The 15,815-nt window shown below is 45.9% G+C and overlaps 1 protein-coding gene across 1 annotated transcript in view; it reads right to left on the minus strand.

The window, feature by feature from the left end:
- Positions 1–15,815, minus strand: part of ALDH1L1 (aldehyde dehydrogenase 1 family member L1) — a 108,982-nt gene that overhangs the window by 80,008 nt on the left and 13,159 nt on the right. The window contains exons 2-7 of the mRNA XM_080805995.1: positions 8,226–8,377; positions 5,984–6,218; positions 4,983–5,148; positions 3,051–3,152; positions 2,135–2,224; positions 1,042–1,179 (exon numbers count right to left, since the gene is read on the minus strand). Coding sequence (XP_080662121.1) covers positions 1,042–1,179; positions 2,135–2,224; positions 3,051–3,152; positions 4,983–5,148; positions 5,984–6,218; positions 8,226–8,352 — 858 coding nt within the window. The 5' untranslated portion in view covers positions 8,353–8,377. The remainder of the gene's footprint in view (positions 1–1,041; positions 1,180–2,134; positions 2,225–3,050; positions 3,153–4,982; positions 5,149–5,983; positions 6,219–8,225; positions 8,378–15,815) is intronic.

Consider the following 15,815-nt stretch of genomic DNA (forward strand, 5'->3'; position numbering starts at 1 on the left):
TCGATAAATCAGGTGCACAAGAATTCCTGTCTCAGATGCTGCTTCTAGGGAACTTGACCCAAGATGGACAGCATCTTTCAACTGCATGTATCAAGCATGAATACTTAAAACACCCCATCACCATAAATCGCAGACACTGAGGGCAGCCTCAGGCCCTCCAATGGCAGGGTACAGTAGGGTAGGTACACAGAGTGAGCTCACACAAATCCCCGGCAAAGCTGCTCCACATTCCATCTGGCCTATACACACCAAGGCAGCCAATGGTTCAACATCCACAGGGTTTGCTGAAATCCCCAAAATGCTTGGAGACCCCCGCTTGTGCTCCTTCTCTGTCCCCAGTATATTAAGGTCCAGACCTACCCAACCACTGAAGAGAATAACTATTAGTGGCCAAGAGGTGGGCTTTGGAGCCAGAATTTTAGGGCTTGAATCCCAGCTCCGCCACAAACTCACTTGGTGATGTTAGGAGGGTTATTTAAACCTCTTTGTCTCAGTTTTCTCTTCTGTTAAATGAGTATAATACCTATCTCATACAGTTGTTGGGAAAATAAATTTTAATTGATATAAATTGTTTTCAAATAGCGCACTCCATCAATATTAGCTGTTACTCGGAGTTGCAGAGTCTGCTAACATGAGTCTGGACATGTAGTGTGCCCAGTATGGCTCCAAGGGTTCTTCCCTGTGATGTCCCTGTTCAGAAAGAAGGAAACTGAGGCACAGAGTGACCACACCCCTTGGCACCTGGACACTCTGCTGAACTAAAAGGAGGCTCCAAGTTCAGGGCCCCCAGGACAGGGCCTCTCTGATTCCAATACCCTCATAGGGCTCTGGTACCCTCTGGCTGAGGAGCCTGGTCAGGAAAAGCAAGGAAGGGGCCAGACTTCCCAGAACAGGGAACTACAAGCATTGTGTCTTCTTGCAGACTTCTGGAGTCTGCAGTCTCATTTTCCCGTTTTCTCTAGAGCAGCCTGGGGTCTAACTGCCAGACCTGAGCCCCAGGAGCCTACAGTACAGACATGTGACTGAAAGCAGCACCATTACCATTCTGTTATCATTCCCGAAAAGGATGAGTCCCGCTTTGGTGACTATGCCCGGCCGATGGGCTCCTGGGATGGGCAAATTTTCTCCCTCAGGCACCACACCTGTAGTGTTTAGTGTTGAGTTGAAGAAAGTCAGCTTCTGTTGAGGACAGGAAAACCAGAAGATGGTGGATGAAAGAGGTTCCCACTGCTGGCAGCCCAGACTAGTCTGAGTGGGGCTAAGGGGATGAAGGGGGGCTGGGTGGGGCCACGGAGAGGAAGGAGGGGGCCAGGGCAGCCACAAAACAAGACCTGCAACCCCAAGGATTCTCCCTCTAGGGGCACAAACAAGATCTGGAGGAGCCTTGGAGGCCTCAGGGGGCCCTCAAGCCCTGAATGCCCCTTAGACACTATATATTGGCCCCTGGCCTCAAGTCCTCAGGTGGACAGGCATCAGCAGAAATCTGCTCAAGGCATCACAGAGTGCCCTGGGGATGCCACCAAGCTCTGGTCACTTTGCAAAGAATCTTGTGGTGATGAGGGCAGGAGAGAGACTCCTGGACAAAGGCTGGGCAGCTGGGCAGCAGTCAGGGGTTTGGATAGTCTGAGGCTTTGTGGAGGACAGGACTGCCCTGTGGGGAACAGACAAAGGTTCCCTCTTACAATCCTGACACCTCTCAATGCCTCTCGAGAGCCTGCGAGCCCTAGAGCTCACTATCTTCAGCATCTGAAGAATGCCCACTGCCGAATCCCTGGCCTAACTAAGCAGGCTGCCCTTCCCCACTGGCGCCAGGTCAAAGTCGGAGCTGGACTTGGGATCCCTTTGAGCCTGTGGTGGGAGTCAGAATATTTTACAAGCAATACAGCTTGAGCTCAGAGTTGCTATAGGACCCTGGAGGCCTTGAGCTGCGCTGGACCTTTATCCTTCAGCCACCAGATGGTGGACAGGTCTCAAGGTTCTGGGGGGAGGGTGGCTGAGGTGACTGAGGGCACCTGGGTGGGGCTGGGGTTCAGGGCAGTTTATTTGCCAGCCAGTTCAAATATATTTTGATAGTTTTGCAGCCAGCAGGGCACACCAGTGCATCTAGCCCAATCGCAGCCATGCACAAACATACCTGCCCACAGGCCTCTGTCCAGGCACCCGGCACCTTGTCATTCCCTCGGATCCAGTTATGAATGGCCTCTGCTGGCTGCTCCCAGTTGATCTGTGGGGCAAGATGTGTGTGCTCAGCCAGTCTCTTCCCTACTCCTTGGTCATACCCTGCCATTCCCCCATCTTCCCCCAACCCCTCAACTCCAGGCCACCTCCTACCCCACCTGTGCTCTGATGACCCTTAACTAGGTGGAGGTCTGGGGAGGAAAGTGGGAAGTCTGGCTTCCTGTTGGACATTTGGGTCTGAGCCCCTGAGCTGGGACAGGCCTCTCCCAGTTCTGGGTGTTCTCTGACACCAGTCTTTCACTAGTTGTGTAAACTTCAGGATGACTGGGCAAGATAGCATTCTCTTAAGATGGCCAAAGCCTTACACAGCCTCCCCAGCACAAAGTGCAATCCCATCCCATAGGCATTCTCCCACCCCTGACAGCTTCTCCTCACTTTCAGGGCTCACAGAGATCCCTATGCACCCCATAAGGACTGAGCAGAAGTACAACCCATAGGTCTCCCCCACACCCCCAAGGCTGCAATAGCTCCAAGAAACTGAATTACCTCTCATACCCCATCTTAGAGACTTCCAGTCCTATGGCTGATTTTTAACACACTGCCCCCGCCCCCAGTTCTTCTCCCTGGTGACCCTGTCTGCCCATTCCTCCCTAAGAGGAACAGAGAAGAACCCAGAACACACCCTGCTCCCTGCCTGTCCAGATGCCACATGAGCTTTCCTCATGTGTCTCCTGCTTGAGGTGCTCTCTTTTCAGGTCTGAAGCAATTACAACTTGGCTATTCAGTCTGAACCCCAGCTTCCGTGAACACCCTCTGCATCCCAGACCATGCACTGGCAAACTCAGGGTGGGCAGGACCCTGCACTCACTCACCTTGGCTGTTTCCTTCTTCTGAATGCCCTCATAGGTGGCTCCTTCCTCAGGCTGAGGGAGTCTGGGGGCTTTGCCCTCTGCGATCAGCTGCACAGCCTGCACCTGGGGAGGCCGGGTCAGTTGGCATTACCAGCATTACGACCCTCCCTTACTCCCAGCCCCTGGGTTCACCAGGGGCCTGGACTCAGCCCCACATTGACCAGACTTGCATAGCCCCACACCTGGTACACAATGGGCACCCAAGGAATATCCATCATAGGAACAGGTACAGTTAGCCTGAATCTAATTCCAATCTGAATGAGTACAAAACCCACTCTCTCTACTACAGACAGTTTTAGAAGATTATAGAGATCTTGTACCTTCTGAGATCTCAGAAGAAGACTGTATAAACTACAGGGCCCTATAGAGGTGTAACAAACACAGATTCCCATGTTTTCATTTAAAACCTTCCCTGACTTTTAAGGAGAATGGATCCTGAGCCCCATGATGTTTCGAAGTCCGAGATTAAGCACAAAGTAGTTTTTCTGTTAAGGAAAGGGGAAGGTTGCGGAGGAAGGAATCAGGGAAGTGGGGAGGATAGCCAGGGAGTCTGGGTCCATCCTGAAGGGGTCCTGGGGGGAGAGCCGCAGAGCCACCCAAACCAAGAAGTGATGAATGTCAGAAACGTCTAAAGCAGGACTGCCCTCCAGAATGTTCTGCAGTGGTGGATATGTTCTATGCTGCAACTGTCCAATACAATGGCCATAGGCCATGTGTAGTTCCTGTCCTGGGGACCTGAAAGCTAGCTAGTGGGACTGAGGAACTCAATTTTTAATTAAAATCCAATTTAATTAATTTAATAGCAGCATGTGGCTAGCAGCTGCCATATTGGACAGTGTAGCCCCAAAGGATGTTTTTAGTTGTTTCCTGTGGGATATGCCATGTGACCCCCTTCTCTGTCTCTTATATCAAATCTCCAGCAAATCTACTTTGTTCACTACTTCTGTGAGTAGGCGGATTCCATGGGAGAGAATACAAGAGGCATCTTGTTTGACACAATGTGAAAAATAAAAGGTGGCTGGCAAGAAGCAGGAGCAGAGGGAAGGGGATGCTTGACATCTGGGCAGCAGTGAACAATCTTAGTCATTGTGATGCTTATTGCTACCTCCAAACAGGGAATGCTCTCCTCTGAGACATGGCTTCCTGTCTGACCCCTGCCAGTTGCTGGTATCATTGGGAAGCTCAAGTGTGTCTGCCTTGGGCCAACCCTAGCTGGCCTCCTTGGGCTTACCACCTGTAGCCCCACAGACACATCAGTCCCTATGGAGTCAGGCCCCACAGGGCCTGCCTGCCATGCCAACCTCAACTGTCTGACTTCAGTCCTTTTTGTCTGTCTTGCTGATGACAGAACCCCCTCTCCTGCAGACAACTCAACCTGCATGACTACAGTTGGCCTTCTCTGATTTTTCATTCATGAATTCTGTGAGAAAAGGAGTTTTTCTTCCTTTGGAATCAAGAGGTATAACCCCTGAGCCACCAGCAACTGCCTTTCCTCCCATTTGATGGCAGCCCACCTGAAGTTGAAGCTAATCCAACAGAAAAACAGAATCAATAAGGGGACAGAGATACAAAATCCTATGACATGGCTTGTGCTTCTGGACTCAGCCATGCTTGACACCACCCTTGCCTTTTGTCTTCCATATTAAATGGGCCAAAAATGTTCCCTTCTTGGATAAGCTTTCTGAATAGGGTTCTGTCAGTTGCCTAACACTGCCAAGAGTCTTGCCTAACACAATACACTGTATGTTCTAATCCTGCCTCTTTGAGACCCTGAAATGAGAGCTCTCTCCCTCCAGAATCCTGGAACTGAGGAACAGCCTGGTGGGGGTTGGCCTAGAAAGGGCACCAGGATAGGGAGGCTCACATGTGGCGTGGCCAGCTCCCAGCACTTACCATCCCTTTGATGCCTTCAGGGAAGAGGAAGCGGTTGTACAGAGTGCTCACAGTGTCATCTGGGAGGATCTCGCACTCCTTTTGGAGCAGAAGGTCCCCAGTGTCCAAACCGTCATCTGCCCAGAAGATGGTAAACCCCCCTTTCTTGTCTCCATGAATGAGGGTCCTGGGGAGCACAAGTATAAGAGCCTGAGTCCAGGAGGAAGGATCAGGGAGAAGGGCAAACTGGGGGCAGCTCCTGGGGCCTCTGGTCACCCTCTAACAACCTCCTCCATGCCCTGCCCCTGAGGGGACTGATACTTGCTCAGGTGAGAGCTGGAAAGAGAAGGTATTTACTGACACCAACCACTTGCTAGGTGTTGTGGTAAAAGCCCTATATGCCTGATGTGACATAAATACCCCAACAGTTGTCACAGGCACTATATGCCCCTTTTACAGATAAGGAAACTGAAGCCCAGATAAGTGATGTAACCAGATGTCAGGGAGCCTGAATCCCAGTCTGACTAGAAACGTACTCTTTTCCCAGATTGGCTATCTCCCCTTGCTGATCACCCAACTGAACTGCAGTACCCATCAGTCACATCATCCCATTTATTGTCTCCTGAGTGCCTCTCAAGTCCAACTGTCTTCTTCAGGTGACCCTTACTTCATCTCTATCCCTTTCCAAGGGGGATGCAATGGTGTGGGTTAATGCAGGCCTCTGGTCCCACCCAGCCTGGGTTGGTACCCTTGGGTGAACACCGTAACCGGCTGTCCCAGTGACCCTCCTACAGGATAGGAACACTGAAGTGCTCACTTCCCAGTTTCCTGGGGGAGCGCAGAGCACTTGATGACGCCTGTCCCTAGTTCTCTCTGGCACTCCTGATTACTCGTCACACCGCACCAGTCAGCTGTGGATGCCATCTGACAACAGCTGACAGGATGGGGCCCTGCATGATGCCTGCTCCGTGCTAGGGCAGGATGACTTCTGGGAAGAGGTGGGTGTTTTTGCTCTGTCTCACCAGTTGATGGCTGAGGCCCCTCGGTGCCGGGGGAGCAGACTCGGGTGGTAGATGATGGAGCCATGGCGGGGGGCGTTGATGACCTCCACAGGGATGAACTGGCTGCAGAAGGGCAGGACGTTGAGCTCGGCACCCAAAGCCTGGTACTTCGCCAACACATCGGGAAGCGTCTGTCCTTTTACCCGCCAGCGGGAGAGCTTGAACACTGGTACTCCATCCTTCTCGGCTTCCAGGCCTGTGGAGCAGCAGGTGAGAAACGGCCCCTCCCTGCGTGCACCCCCCACAGCCACTGCTGCCTTCCCAGCAGAGTGACTCCTGCATCTTCCCTCCCAGCCTGTCCCTCCTGTCCTTCCCCACTGCACAGCGGGGCTCCACTGGGCAGCATGGAAGGGACAGCACCGAGGGGAGAGCACTGGCCAAGGGCAAGGTTGCAGGGCTGCTCTGCGTGGATGGACTGCTGCTGACCTCCGAGACATCTAAGCTCCCCCTCACCCAGACTCTTGTCTGGCCCCCGAAGACTGGGCCCTTCTCCTCAACCCTTCCTGCAGCCTTGTCATGCTGTCCCCAAGTTACTGTCCTCCGCCCTTCTCCTGCTCTCTGGGATGGCAGCTGGGACCCTGCAAATTACATTCCTGTTTCATCAGCTGCTCCATGTCAAGCACTACTGATAAGGGGTGTTGGAGGGAGACTAAAAGGCTGAGGAGAAGGGGAAAGAAGGGACTCGCTCCTTTGTGTCAGGTTCGGTCCTGACAGCCCCCCACCCTCCTGCCTCACTTCTTCACCCTAGAGGCGGCACTGTCTCCCCAGAGTAGCGGCTGAATTCGTTGCTGTTCTCCCAATATCTGCAGAATTGGCCCTAATGTACACCTTCCTCCCACCATGTCCACCCTCTGAGTTCCAGGTCTCAGCGTGCAGGGACCCCAGCCCACCCAGCGCCCACCACCTGTGAGCAGCAGTTCAGTACAACCCCAAGCTTCCAAGTTCTACAGGTTACAGCTTCCCTCTGTTTACCCAGCCTGAAAGGGGACATCTGCCCTCAGCAGTCACTACCCCAATAGCTTGGAGTTCTCTTTTGCCTGCCCTCTTCAGCACCTAACAAACACATCCCTGTACTGGGTTCTCTGTTAGAAGACCCAGCATGATGACTAGCCTCTCACTAGAACTGACCTGCTCTGCCTCTGCCTTGCATTTGGGGATAACAAGGGAGGGGGGGATCAAAGTGAGCAGACTAGACTGTGCTTGCAAAAGCTGTCCATACCGGGATCAAGGGAATACTTCTGCAAGACATCCAAGGCCAGGGTCAAGTCTCAGCTAGGCTCCATCTGGGTCTAGGCTCAGAGACTAGTATCCATGGTCATTTAGTGGCTGAGGGCAGGGCTCAGGCTGTGGTGAGGTCAGGCTATATCACAGGTCACAGTGGGGTCAAGTCTGAGACTGAGGCCTGGTTAGCATCACAGTGGTCCTGGACCTGGGTCCGGGGGTCAGCTGTGCTTCTCAGTCTAGCGAGATTCATTATCCCTATGAACAATGCCCCTGTTCTCGGCCAGCCCCACAAGGCTCTTTTCTCAATCTGGCCTTCCGTTTTTAACCTCTGCTCTATATTCTGCATCCATCTGGCCTCTGAAGGACCTGAGTGTCCCTGGAGGGTCTGTACATTTGAGCTGAGGCCCTTGCATCCTGAAGTGCTGCTGAGGCTCCCAGTCTAGAGGCTAGAGATTCTTAAACTGTGCATCTCATAGAGCCAGATGCATCAGCATCACCTGGGAACTTGTTAGAAATGCAAATTCTCAGACTCAACCCCACCCTTTTGGACAGAAACTCCCAGGGAAGGGCTCAGCACTTTGCATAGCAGGCAGTCCCACTGATGGAGATACCCTGAACATTCACATTTGGGAACGCTGACCTGCGGTATCTCCCATCTAGCAGCAGCCCTTCCAGAGCCTGGTGCTGGGGTCGGAGAAGCCTGAAATTGTCAGACAGCAGGACCCTGGGGGCAGATTGGGCTTCTCCCTGACCCTTCTCTAGGACACAAGCCCCACCCCATGATCAGTTGGGGAAGGGGTCTCTATTTTGTTTCAGAAAAGCCAAGCAGTTGGTTTGCACCTGAGCAGGATTCAAGGTGGGGCATGTAGGGCTGCCTCCAGCCAGGGATGTCCATGACCACCACAAGACTTCTGCTCCTACCCATAGCTACCTGCCTGCCTGGGCACCCCCTTTCCCTATTCCTGGGCCACCCACTCACCGAGGGGATCAGCCTTCCCATCCTTGTCTGGGACAGTGAATACACCCACGACCTCATGGCCCTCCTTCCTGAGGTGGCAGTAAACTTCCTGGCCGAACAAGCTTTGCCCAATCACTGCGATCTTCATGGCAGAAGGGATGGGTCAGAAGGATCTGGGGATGGAACAAAACCACAGTGTTAGACATAGTACTATGACAGGATGCTCAGGGATCTGGCCCTAGTCCCAGTGGACAACTGCACAGTTGTATCCACTGTACAGTATCCACCCTGCCCACCTCCACCACTTAAGGTCACCTCCGGAGCTCCCTGAGCATCAGGCCTCTGCAGAGAGCTGCTACTGTGAAGGCCAGAGGAGAAACTTCTTTTGCAAGGGAGGGATTTTATATGCCACAGTGGGTGATTTGAATGGAGATTATAGAATTAGGGATTCCTCCTTGAAATCCTCTAAATTGGCGTGGAACACTGGGAGGCAAGTCCTCTGAGATGTATTTAAACATATTTCTGTAGCTAACCAGTTCTGTGACCTGGTTACATCAAGTCTGTTTTCTCAGATGCTATGTTCTGCAAACAGCTTTCAGCCTGCCCATCAGGCTCATTTCCCTGAGCCAGAAAGCAGCAAGGACACCTGGGCCTGGGGGTCTGCTTATCTCCATCTCACAGAAAAGAATGCTTGGGTGGATAGGCCCTGAGGACCGAGGGCGGGGTCAGGGGGAACGAAACGGGGTGCTACTGGGCTGGCCAAGTAGAAGGAAGATATGTGAAATAATGAGTAGTTACATCATGCAATTGTCTCCAAAGTTCGGCCATTCAATCCCCATGCTCATATCTGTAACACCTATTTTTCACTTGATATATTTATTTAAATTATCCATTTGTAAAAATATACATGTGTTTTTGGAAAATGTGATTGAAGTATTAACATGCTTCATACATACAGAAAAGCGCAAAATTATAGGTATGTAGATCAATGAATTTCACAGACTAAGCACACCTCTATAATCGGCACTCAGAGAAAGAAACACTCCAGCAGCTCCCATATATGTATGTTTGTATTTATAAAATAGAATCATGCAGTGCAATGTTCTGTGGATTTTTCCCATTCAACATTATGCACATTGTTGCATGTAGTTGTACTGTGCTCATTCTCATTGCTGCATAGTATTTCATGGTATTTCACTGTGTGAATGTGAATAAACACATTTATTCATCCATTCTACCATTGATGGACATTTGGTAGTTTCCAGTTTGAGGTTATTATGATAGGGATGCTATCAAGATTTGGGCATATGATTCTTACTGTATATAGACACATATTTACGTTGGGCAAATTCCGTTCCTAGGAGTGGAATTTTGGGGTCAGAGGCATGAAAATGTTCAGCTTTAACAGATTCTGTCCATTTTCCAAAGTGGTTGTACCAATTCCCATGCCCACGTGTTTGGCATAGAGGCCTTGTGCCTCTTTCCTTTCATCTATTTTGCTAACGTGAAATATAGCCATGCCATTGGGCTTTAATTTGCAATTCCTTGATGACTATTGAAGTTGATCAAGTTGTTTATTGGTCACTTGAACATCTGTTTGTGGGAACTGCCTCTTTAAGACTTTTGGTTTTTTTGGTTTGTTTTCTTATTGTTGTTTTTAATTGGGTGGCCTTTTCCTTACTAGTTTGCAGCAAGAGGGGTTTGGTTTTGTTTGTTTGTTTCTTTTGATTTTGTTTTTTAATAATCTGGACTATCGATCCTCTGTCATACATATTTATGAAACATAACTTCAATTCTGTGGCTTGATTTTTTTCACTGTCTTATGTGTGTTTTAATGAACCCAAGTTCTTAAACTTAACATAGTATACTCATCAAAATTTCCCATTATGGTTAGTGGTTTTTATAATCTATTTAAGAAATTGTTGCCTATGCCAGTTCATGAAGATGTCCTCTCTGTCTTCTAAAATCTTTATTGTTTGACAAAAGAGCAAAGTCAACAAAATGGAGCAAAAATAGTTTTTCAATAAATGGTGCTGGAACAACTGAGCATCCACATGCAAAAATGTTAATCTAAACACAGACATTACTCCTTTTACAAAAATTTACTCAAAATACATCACAAACCTAATGTAAAATGCAATATTACACCTCCTAGACGATAACACAGGAAAAAATTTAATGACCTTCAGTACACAGTGACTCTTTAGATATAACATCAAAGGACAATTCATGAAAGAAAAAATTGTTAAGCTGGACTTCATTAAGATTAAAAGCTTCCATTCTGCAAGACATTGCCAGCAGAACGAGGAGGCAAGCCACAGACTGGGAGAAAACATTTGCAAAAGACACATCGATAAAGGACTGTTATCCAAAATATACAAAAAACTCTGAAGACTTAACAATTACAAAACAAATCACCTCAACAAAATGTAGGCTGAATTCCTAAAGAGACACCTCACCAGACAAGATATAAAGATGACAAGTATATGAAAAGATGCTGCACATAATACATAATCAGGCAAATTCAGTTTAAAAGAACAAAGGGACACTACGACTACACGCCTATTAGGATGACCAAAATCTGGAACGTGGACAACATCAAGTGCTAGTAAGAACGTGGAGCAACAGGAATTCTCATACGTTGCTGATGGGCTGCAACATGACAGGGTCACTTTGGGAGACATTTTGGCAGTTTCTTATGAAGGAAACATATTGTTGCCGTACAATCCAACAGTCATACTATTTGGTATTTACTCAAAGGAGCTGAAAACTTACATGCACACAAAAACCTGCACATGGCTGTTTTTAGAACTTTTATCCATAATTACCAAAACTTGGAAGCAACCACAAAGTCTTCCAGTAGGTGAATGGATTAATAAACTGTGGTACATTCAGACAACAGCCCTGAAAATAAATGAGTTATCAAGTCACAAACAGACATGCAGGAGCCTTAAATGCACATTACTAAGTGAAAGAAGTCAATCTTGAAAGGCTACATAATGTATGACTCAAACTATATGACATTCTGGAAAGGGTAAGACTATGGAGACACGATAAGATTGGTGGCTGCCAAGGGTTGGAAAAGGGAAAGAGATGACCAGGTGGAGCACAGGATATTTAGGCAATGAAAACACTCTGTGTGGCGCCATAATGACAGACACATATCATTTTGCTTTTGTCCAAACCCATATAAGGTTGTACCACATAAGGTACAACACCAAGAAAAAAGCTAATGTAAACTATGGACTCTGAGTGATACTCTATTGGTGTAGGTTCATCAGTCATAACAAATGTATCACTCAGGAGGAGGAAACTGATAACAGGGGATGTTTTGTGTGGCAGGAGGCACTGGGTATATAAGAAATCTCTGTACCTGTCCCTTAATTTTGCTGCAAACTTAAAACATCTCTAAAAAATCAATTCTTAATTTTAAAAAAAGAGATATTAGTAAAGAAAAAAACTTTTATTGTTTTGGTTTTTTTTCACTGCATGCAATCCCTCCAGAATTGATTTTTGTCTATGACACAGAAGTCCAGAAATGTTTTTCTAGTACCATATCTGGATAAATCTGTCTCTGGACCCGTATTCTTTTCCATTTTCAGTTTGTCTATCTTTTGTGTTTATTATAGCTTACAAATTTTGTTATAATGGTAAAAGATATGTAACATAGAACTCACCATTTTAATCATTTCTATTTTTTTATTTATTTGAGGGAGAGAGAGAGAATGAGAGAGAGAGAGAGCATGAGTAGGGGGAGGGTCAAAGGGAGAAGACTCCCTGCCGAGCAGGGAGCCCAATGCAGGATCTGATCTTGGGACTCCAGGATCACGACCTGAGCTGAAGGCAATCGCTTAACCAACTGTGCCACCCAGGAGCCCCCATTTTAATCATTTCTAAATGTGCAGTTCAGACATTTTTTTTTACATTCACAGTATTGTGTAAGTATCACAACTATTTCATCACTCCAAACAGAAACTCTATATTCTTTAAGCAATAAGTTCCCATTCCCAACCACTACAAGTAGCCCCTATTAACCTCTAATCTACTTTTTGTTTCTGTAAATTTGACTATTCTTGGTATCACATATAAGTGGAATCATAGAATATTTGTATTTTGTATCTGGCTTAGTCCATCTAGCACAATGTCTTCAAGCTTTAAACATGTCGTAGTATGTATCAGAACTTTATTCCTTTTTATGAAAGAATTTTATTTATCTATTTGTGTGTGTGCATGTGCATGCATGTCTATATACATCCATTCATCTGTTCCTGCACACTGGGCCAGTTCTACCTCTTGGCTGTAGTGAATAAGGCTGCAGTGAACATTGGTATACAAGTATCTCTTTGAACTCAGGAAACAACAGATGTTGGCAAGGATGTGGAGAACGGAGAATCCTCTTACACTGTTCGTAGGACAGCAACCTGGTGCAGCCTCTCTGGAAAACAGTAGAGAGTTTCCTCAAAAAGTCAAAAATAGAACTACCCTATGACCTAGCAATGCGTTAGTAGGTGTTTATCCAAAGGATACAAACATAGTGATTTGAAGGGGTATATGCACCCCAATGTTTATAGCAGCAAAGTCCACAACTGCCAAAACACACACACACACACACACACACACACACGCACACAAACAATGGACTATTACTTAGCCATCAAAAAGAATGAAATCTTGCCATTAGCAACAACATGGAAACATGGATGGAACCAGATGGTATTATGCTAAGCAAAATAAATCAGTCAAAGAAAAACAAATACGTATGATTTCACTCATATGTGGAATTTAAGAAACAAAACAGATGAACCTAGGGGAATGGAAAGAAAAATATATAAAATGAAAACAAGAGAGGGAGGCAAACCATGAGAGACTCTTAACTACAGAGAACAAACTGAGGGTTGCTGGAGGGAGGTGGCTGGGGAGATGGGATAACTGGGTGATGGGCATTAAGGAGGGCACTTGATGCAATGAGCACTGGTGTTGTATGCAACTGATGAATCACTGAATTCTACCCCTGAAACTAATAATACAATGTATGTTATTTAAATTGAATTGAAATACAAAAATTTAAAATTTTTGAAATACAAAATTTTAAAAATTAAAAATACAAAATTTAAATTTAAAATTGAATTGAAATACAAAATTTAATTTAAATTTTAAATTTAAATTTAAAAAATTTTTAAATGGTAAAAATTTCAAAATAAAAAAATGAAAACAAGTATCTGTTTGAATATCTGTTTTGTGAAACAATTAAAAATGGAGAAGACTTGAATGGACATTTCTCCAATGAAGATATGCAAATGGTCAACAAGCACATAAAAAAATGTTCAACCTTATTAGTCAATAAGGAAATGCCAAGCAAAACTATAGTAAAATATCAATTCACACCTACTTTGGCTCATCTATAATACTTTAATAAGGGAAAACAAGTATTGGCAAAGATGTGGAAAATTAGAACCATTATACATTACTGGTAAGAATATAAAATGGTCCAGGCACTGTGGAAAACAGTTTGGCAATCTTCAAAAACCTAAACATAAAATTACCATATTCCTCAGTATGCCACACCTAGGCACATTATATAACTGAGCTGTCTTTTTGTTTTCCAGCTGTAGGAATTCTTTATAAATTTGAATATTAATATCCTATCACATATGTAATTTGCAAAAATTTTCTCCCATTCTGAAAGTGGTCTTTTCATTTTCTGGATAATATCCTTTGCTGGACAGAAGTTTTTAATTTTGGTGAAGTCAAATTTACCAATTTCTCCTTTGTTGCTTTTGGTATATGTCTAAAATTCCAGTGCCAAATATAACATCATGAAGATTTACCCCTATCTTTGCTTCTAGGGTTTTATGGTTTTAGTTTTTACATTTAGGTGATTGACCAATTTTAAGTTAGTTTTTGTACATGCTGTGTGCTAGGGATCCCATTTCATTCTTTTACATGTGGAAATCCAGTTGCCCCAACACTGTTTATTGAAGACACTAATCTTTCCCCACTTAGTGAATTTGTTAAAAACCAATTGGTCAGACACGTTTATTTCTGGACTCCCACATGCAACCATTGATCAGGATAATGCTCTTTAAAAAAATTTTTTTTTAATTTATTTGCCAGAGAGAGAGAAGGAGGGAGGGAGAGGGGAAGCATGACCAGGGGAACAGCAAGCAGAGGGAGAGGCAGGCTCCCCACCAAGCAGGGAGCCCGATGTCATGTTCCATTCCAGGACCCTGGGATCATGACCCAAGCCAAAGGCAGACACTTAACAACTGAGCCACCCAGGTACCCCTGGATTATGCTCTTTTGACTATTGTGGCTTTGTAGTAAGTTTTGAAATCAGAAAGTGAGTTTTCAAAAAAAGAAAAAAAAGAAAGAAAAAGAAAAGGAAAGGAAATGAAGAAAGAAGGAAAGTTAGTTCTTCAAATGTATTCTTTTTCAAGATTGTTTTGACTTGTTAGGGCCCCTTGCAATTACACAGGAGTTTTAGGATTGGCTTTTCTATTTCTGCCTAAAAGACTCTTGAAAATTTGATAAGGATTGTGTTGTATCTGTAGATAACTTTGAGTAGTATTGTCAAAAGATTAAAGCTTTTTACCCATGAAGACAGCATGTCTTTATTTATTTGGGTCTTGTCTAATTTCCTCCAGAATTGTTTTAAAATTTTCATTGTACAAGACTTTCGCTTCTTTGGTTAAACTATTTCCTAGATATTTCATACTTTTTTTAAAGTTTTAAAATTCCAGTTAGTTAACATAAATATTAATTTTAGGAGTAGAATTTAGTGATTCATTGCTTTCATACAATGCCCAGTGCTGCTAGAGGAAGCAAGACTGTGGAAGAGTAGGAGACTTTGTTTCATCTGGTCCACGGAATTTAGCTAGATAACTATCAAATAATTCTGAACACCCGTAAATTCAACCTGAGATGTAAGAAAATAATATCTGGAACTCTACAAGTAGAAAAGTGACCACTTTTTGCAAGGTAGGACAGTCGGAGAAGTGATTCTGAGGGGATATATCGGAAGGTAATTGGTGGAGGGTGGGGGGAGTCTTACTAAGCTGGCTACTGGAAAGTGACATAGCCCTGGAGGGCAAAATCAGCACCCTTAGAAATCTGTTGAGAGATATTCCTGCATGAAAGGTGCTCAGGTGGTGAAACACAGCAGAATTCTAGGTGGGACAGTTTGGTCTCAGGATTTCTGAAGTCACAAAAAGAATGGGGGTGCCGAGGCAGTAGAGCTCTCAATCAGTGGAGTGGGGAAACTATTTACAGTCAGCGAGCCTGGGAGGGAAGTCTCAGCTCTGTTCACCATAAACCATGAGCCATGGCACCATCAGGTGACTGCTCTCTGTTGTGGGAACCCTGCAAAGGACAGGAATGTGGGGACCCTCCTCCTTCCCCTGGGAGGGCTGGAGCATGTCCACACACAACTGGGGAACAACTGTCAGTGCCAGAGCCCTGCGCTTCCCCGCCTTCCCCCAAGAGGGATGAAGTGGGTGCAGGCATGATCCCAAGACCATTCCCCATGCCAGGCCCCGACAAAGTGCAGAAGCCTGGGACCCTCTGCCTTCTCCTGGGAGGATCCGTGTGGGCATGTACCCCAGGAGTCAGCAG

Source organism: Martes martes, assembly GCF_963455335.1.
Source record: "Martes martes genome assembly, chromosome: 1".
Classification (NCBI taxonomy): domain Eukaryota; kingdom Metazoa; phylum Chordata; class Mammalia; order Carnivora; family Mustelidae; genus Martes; species Martes martes.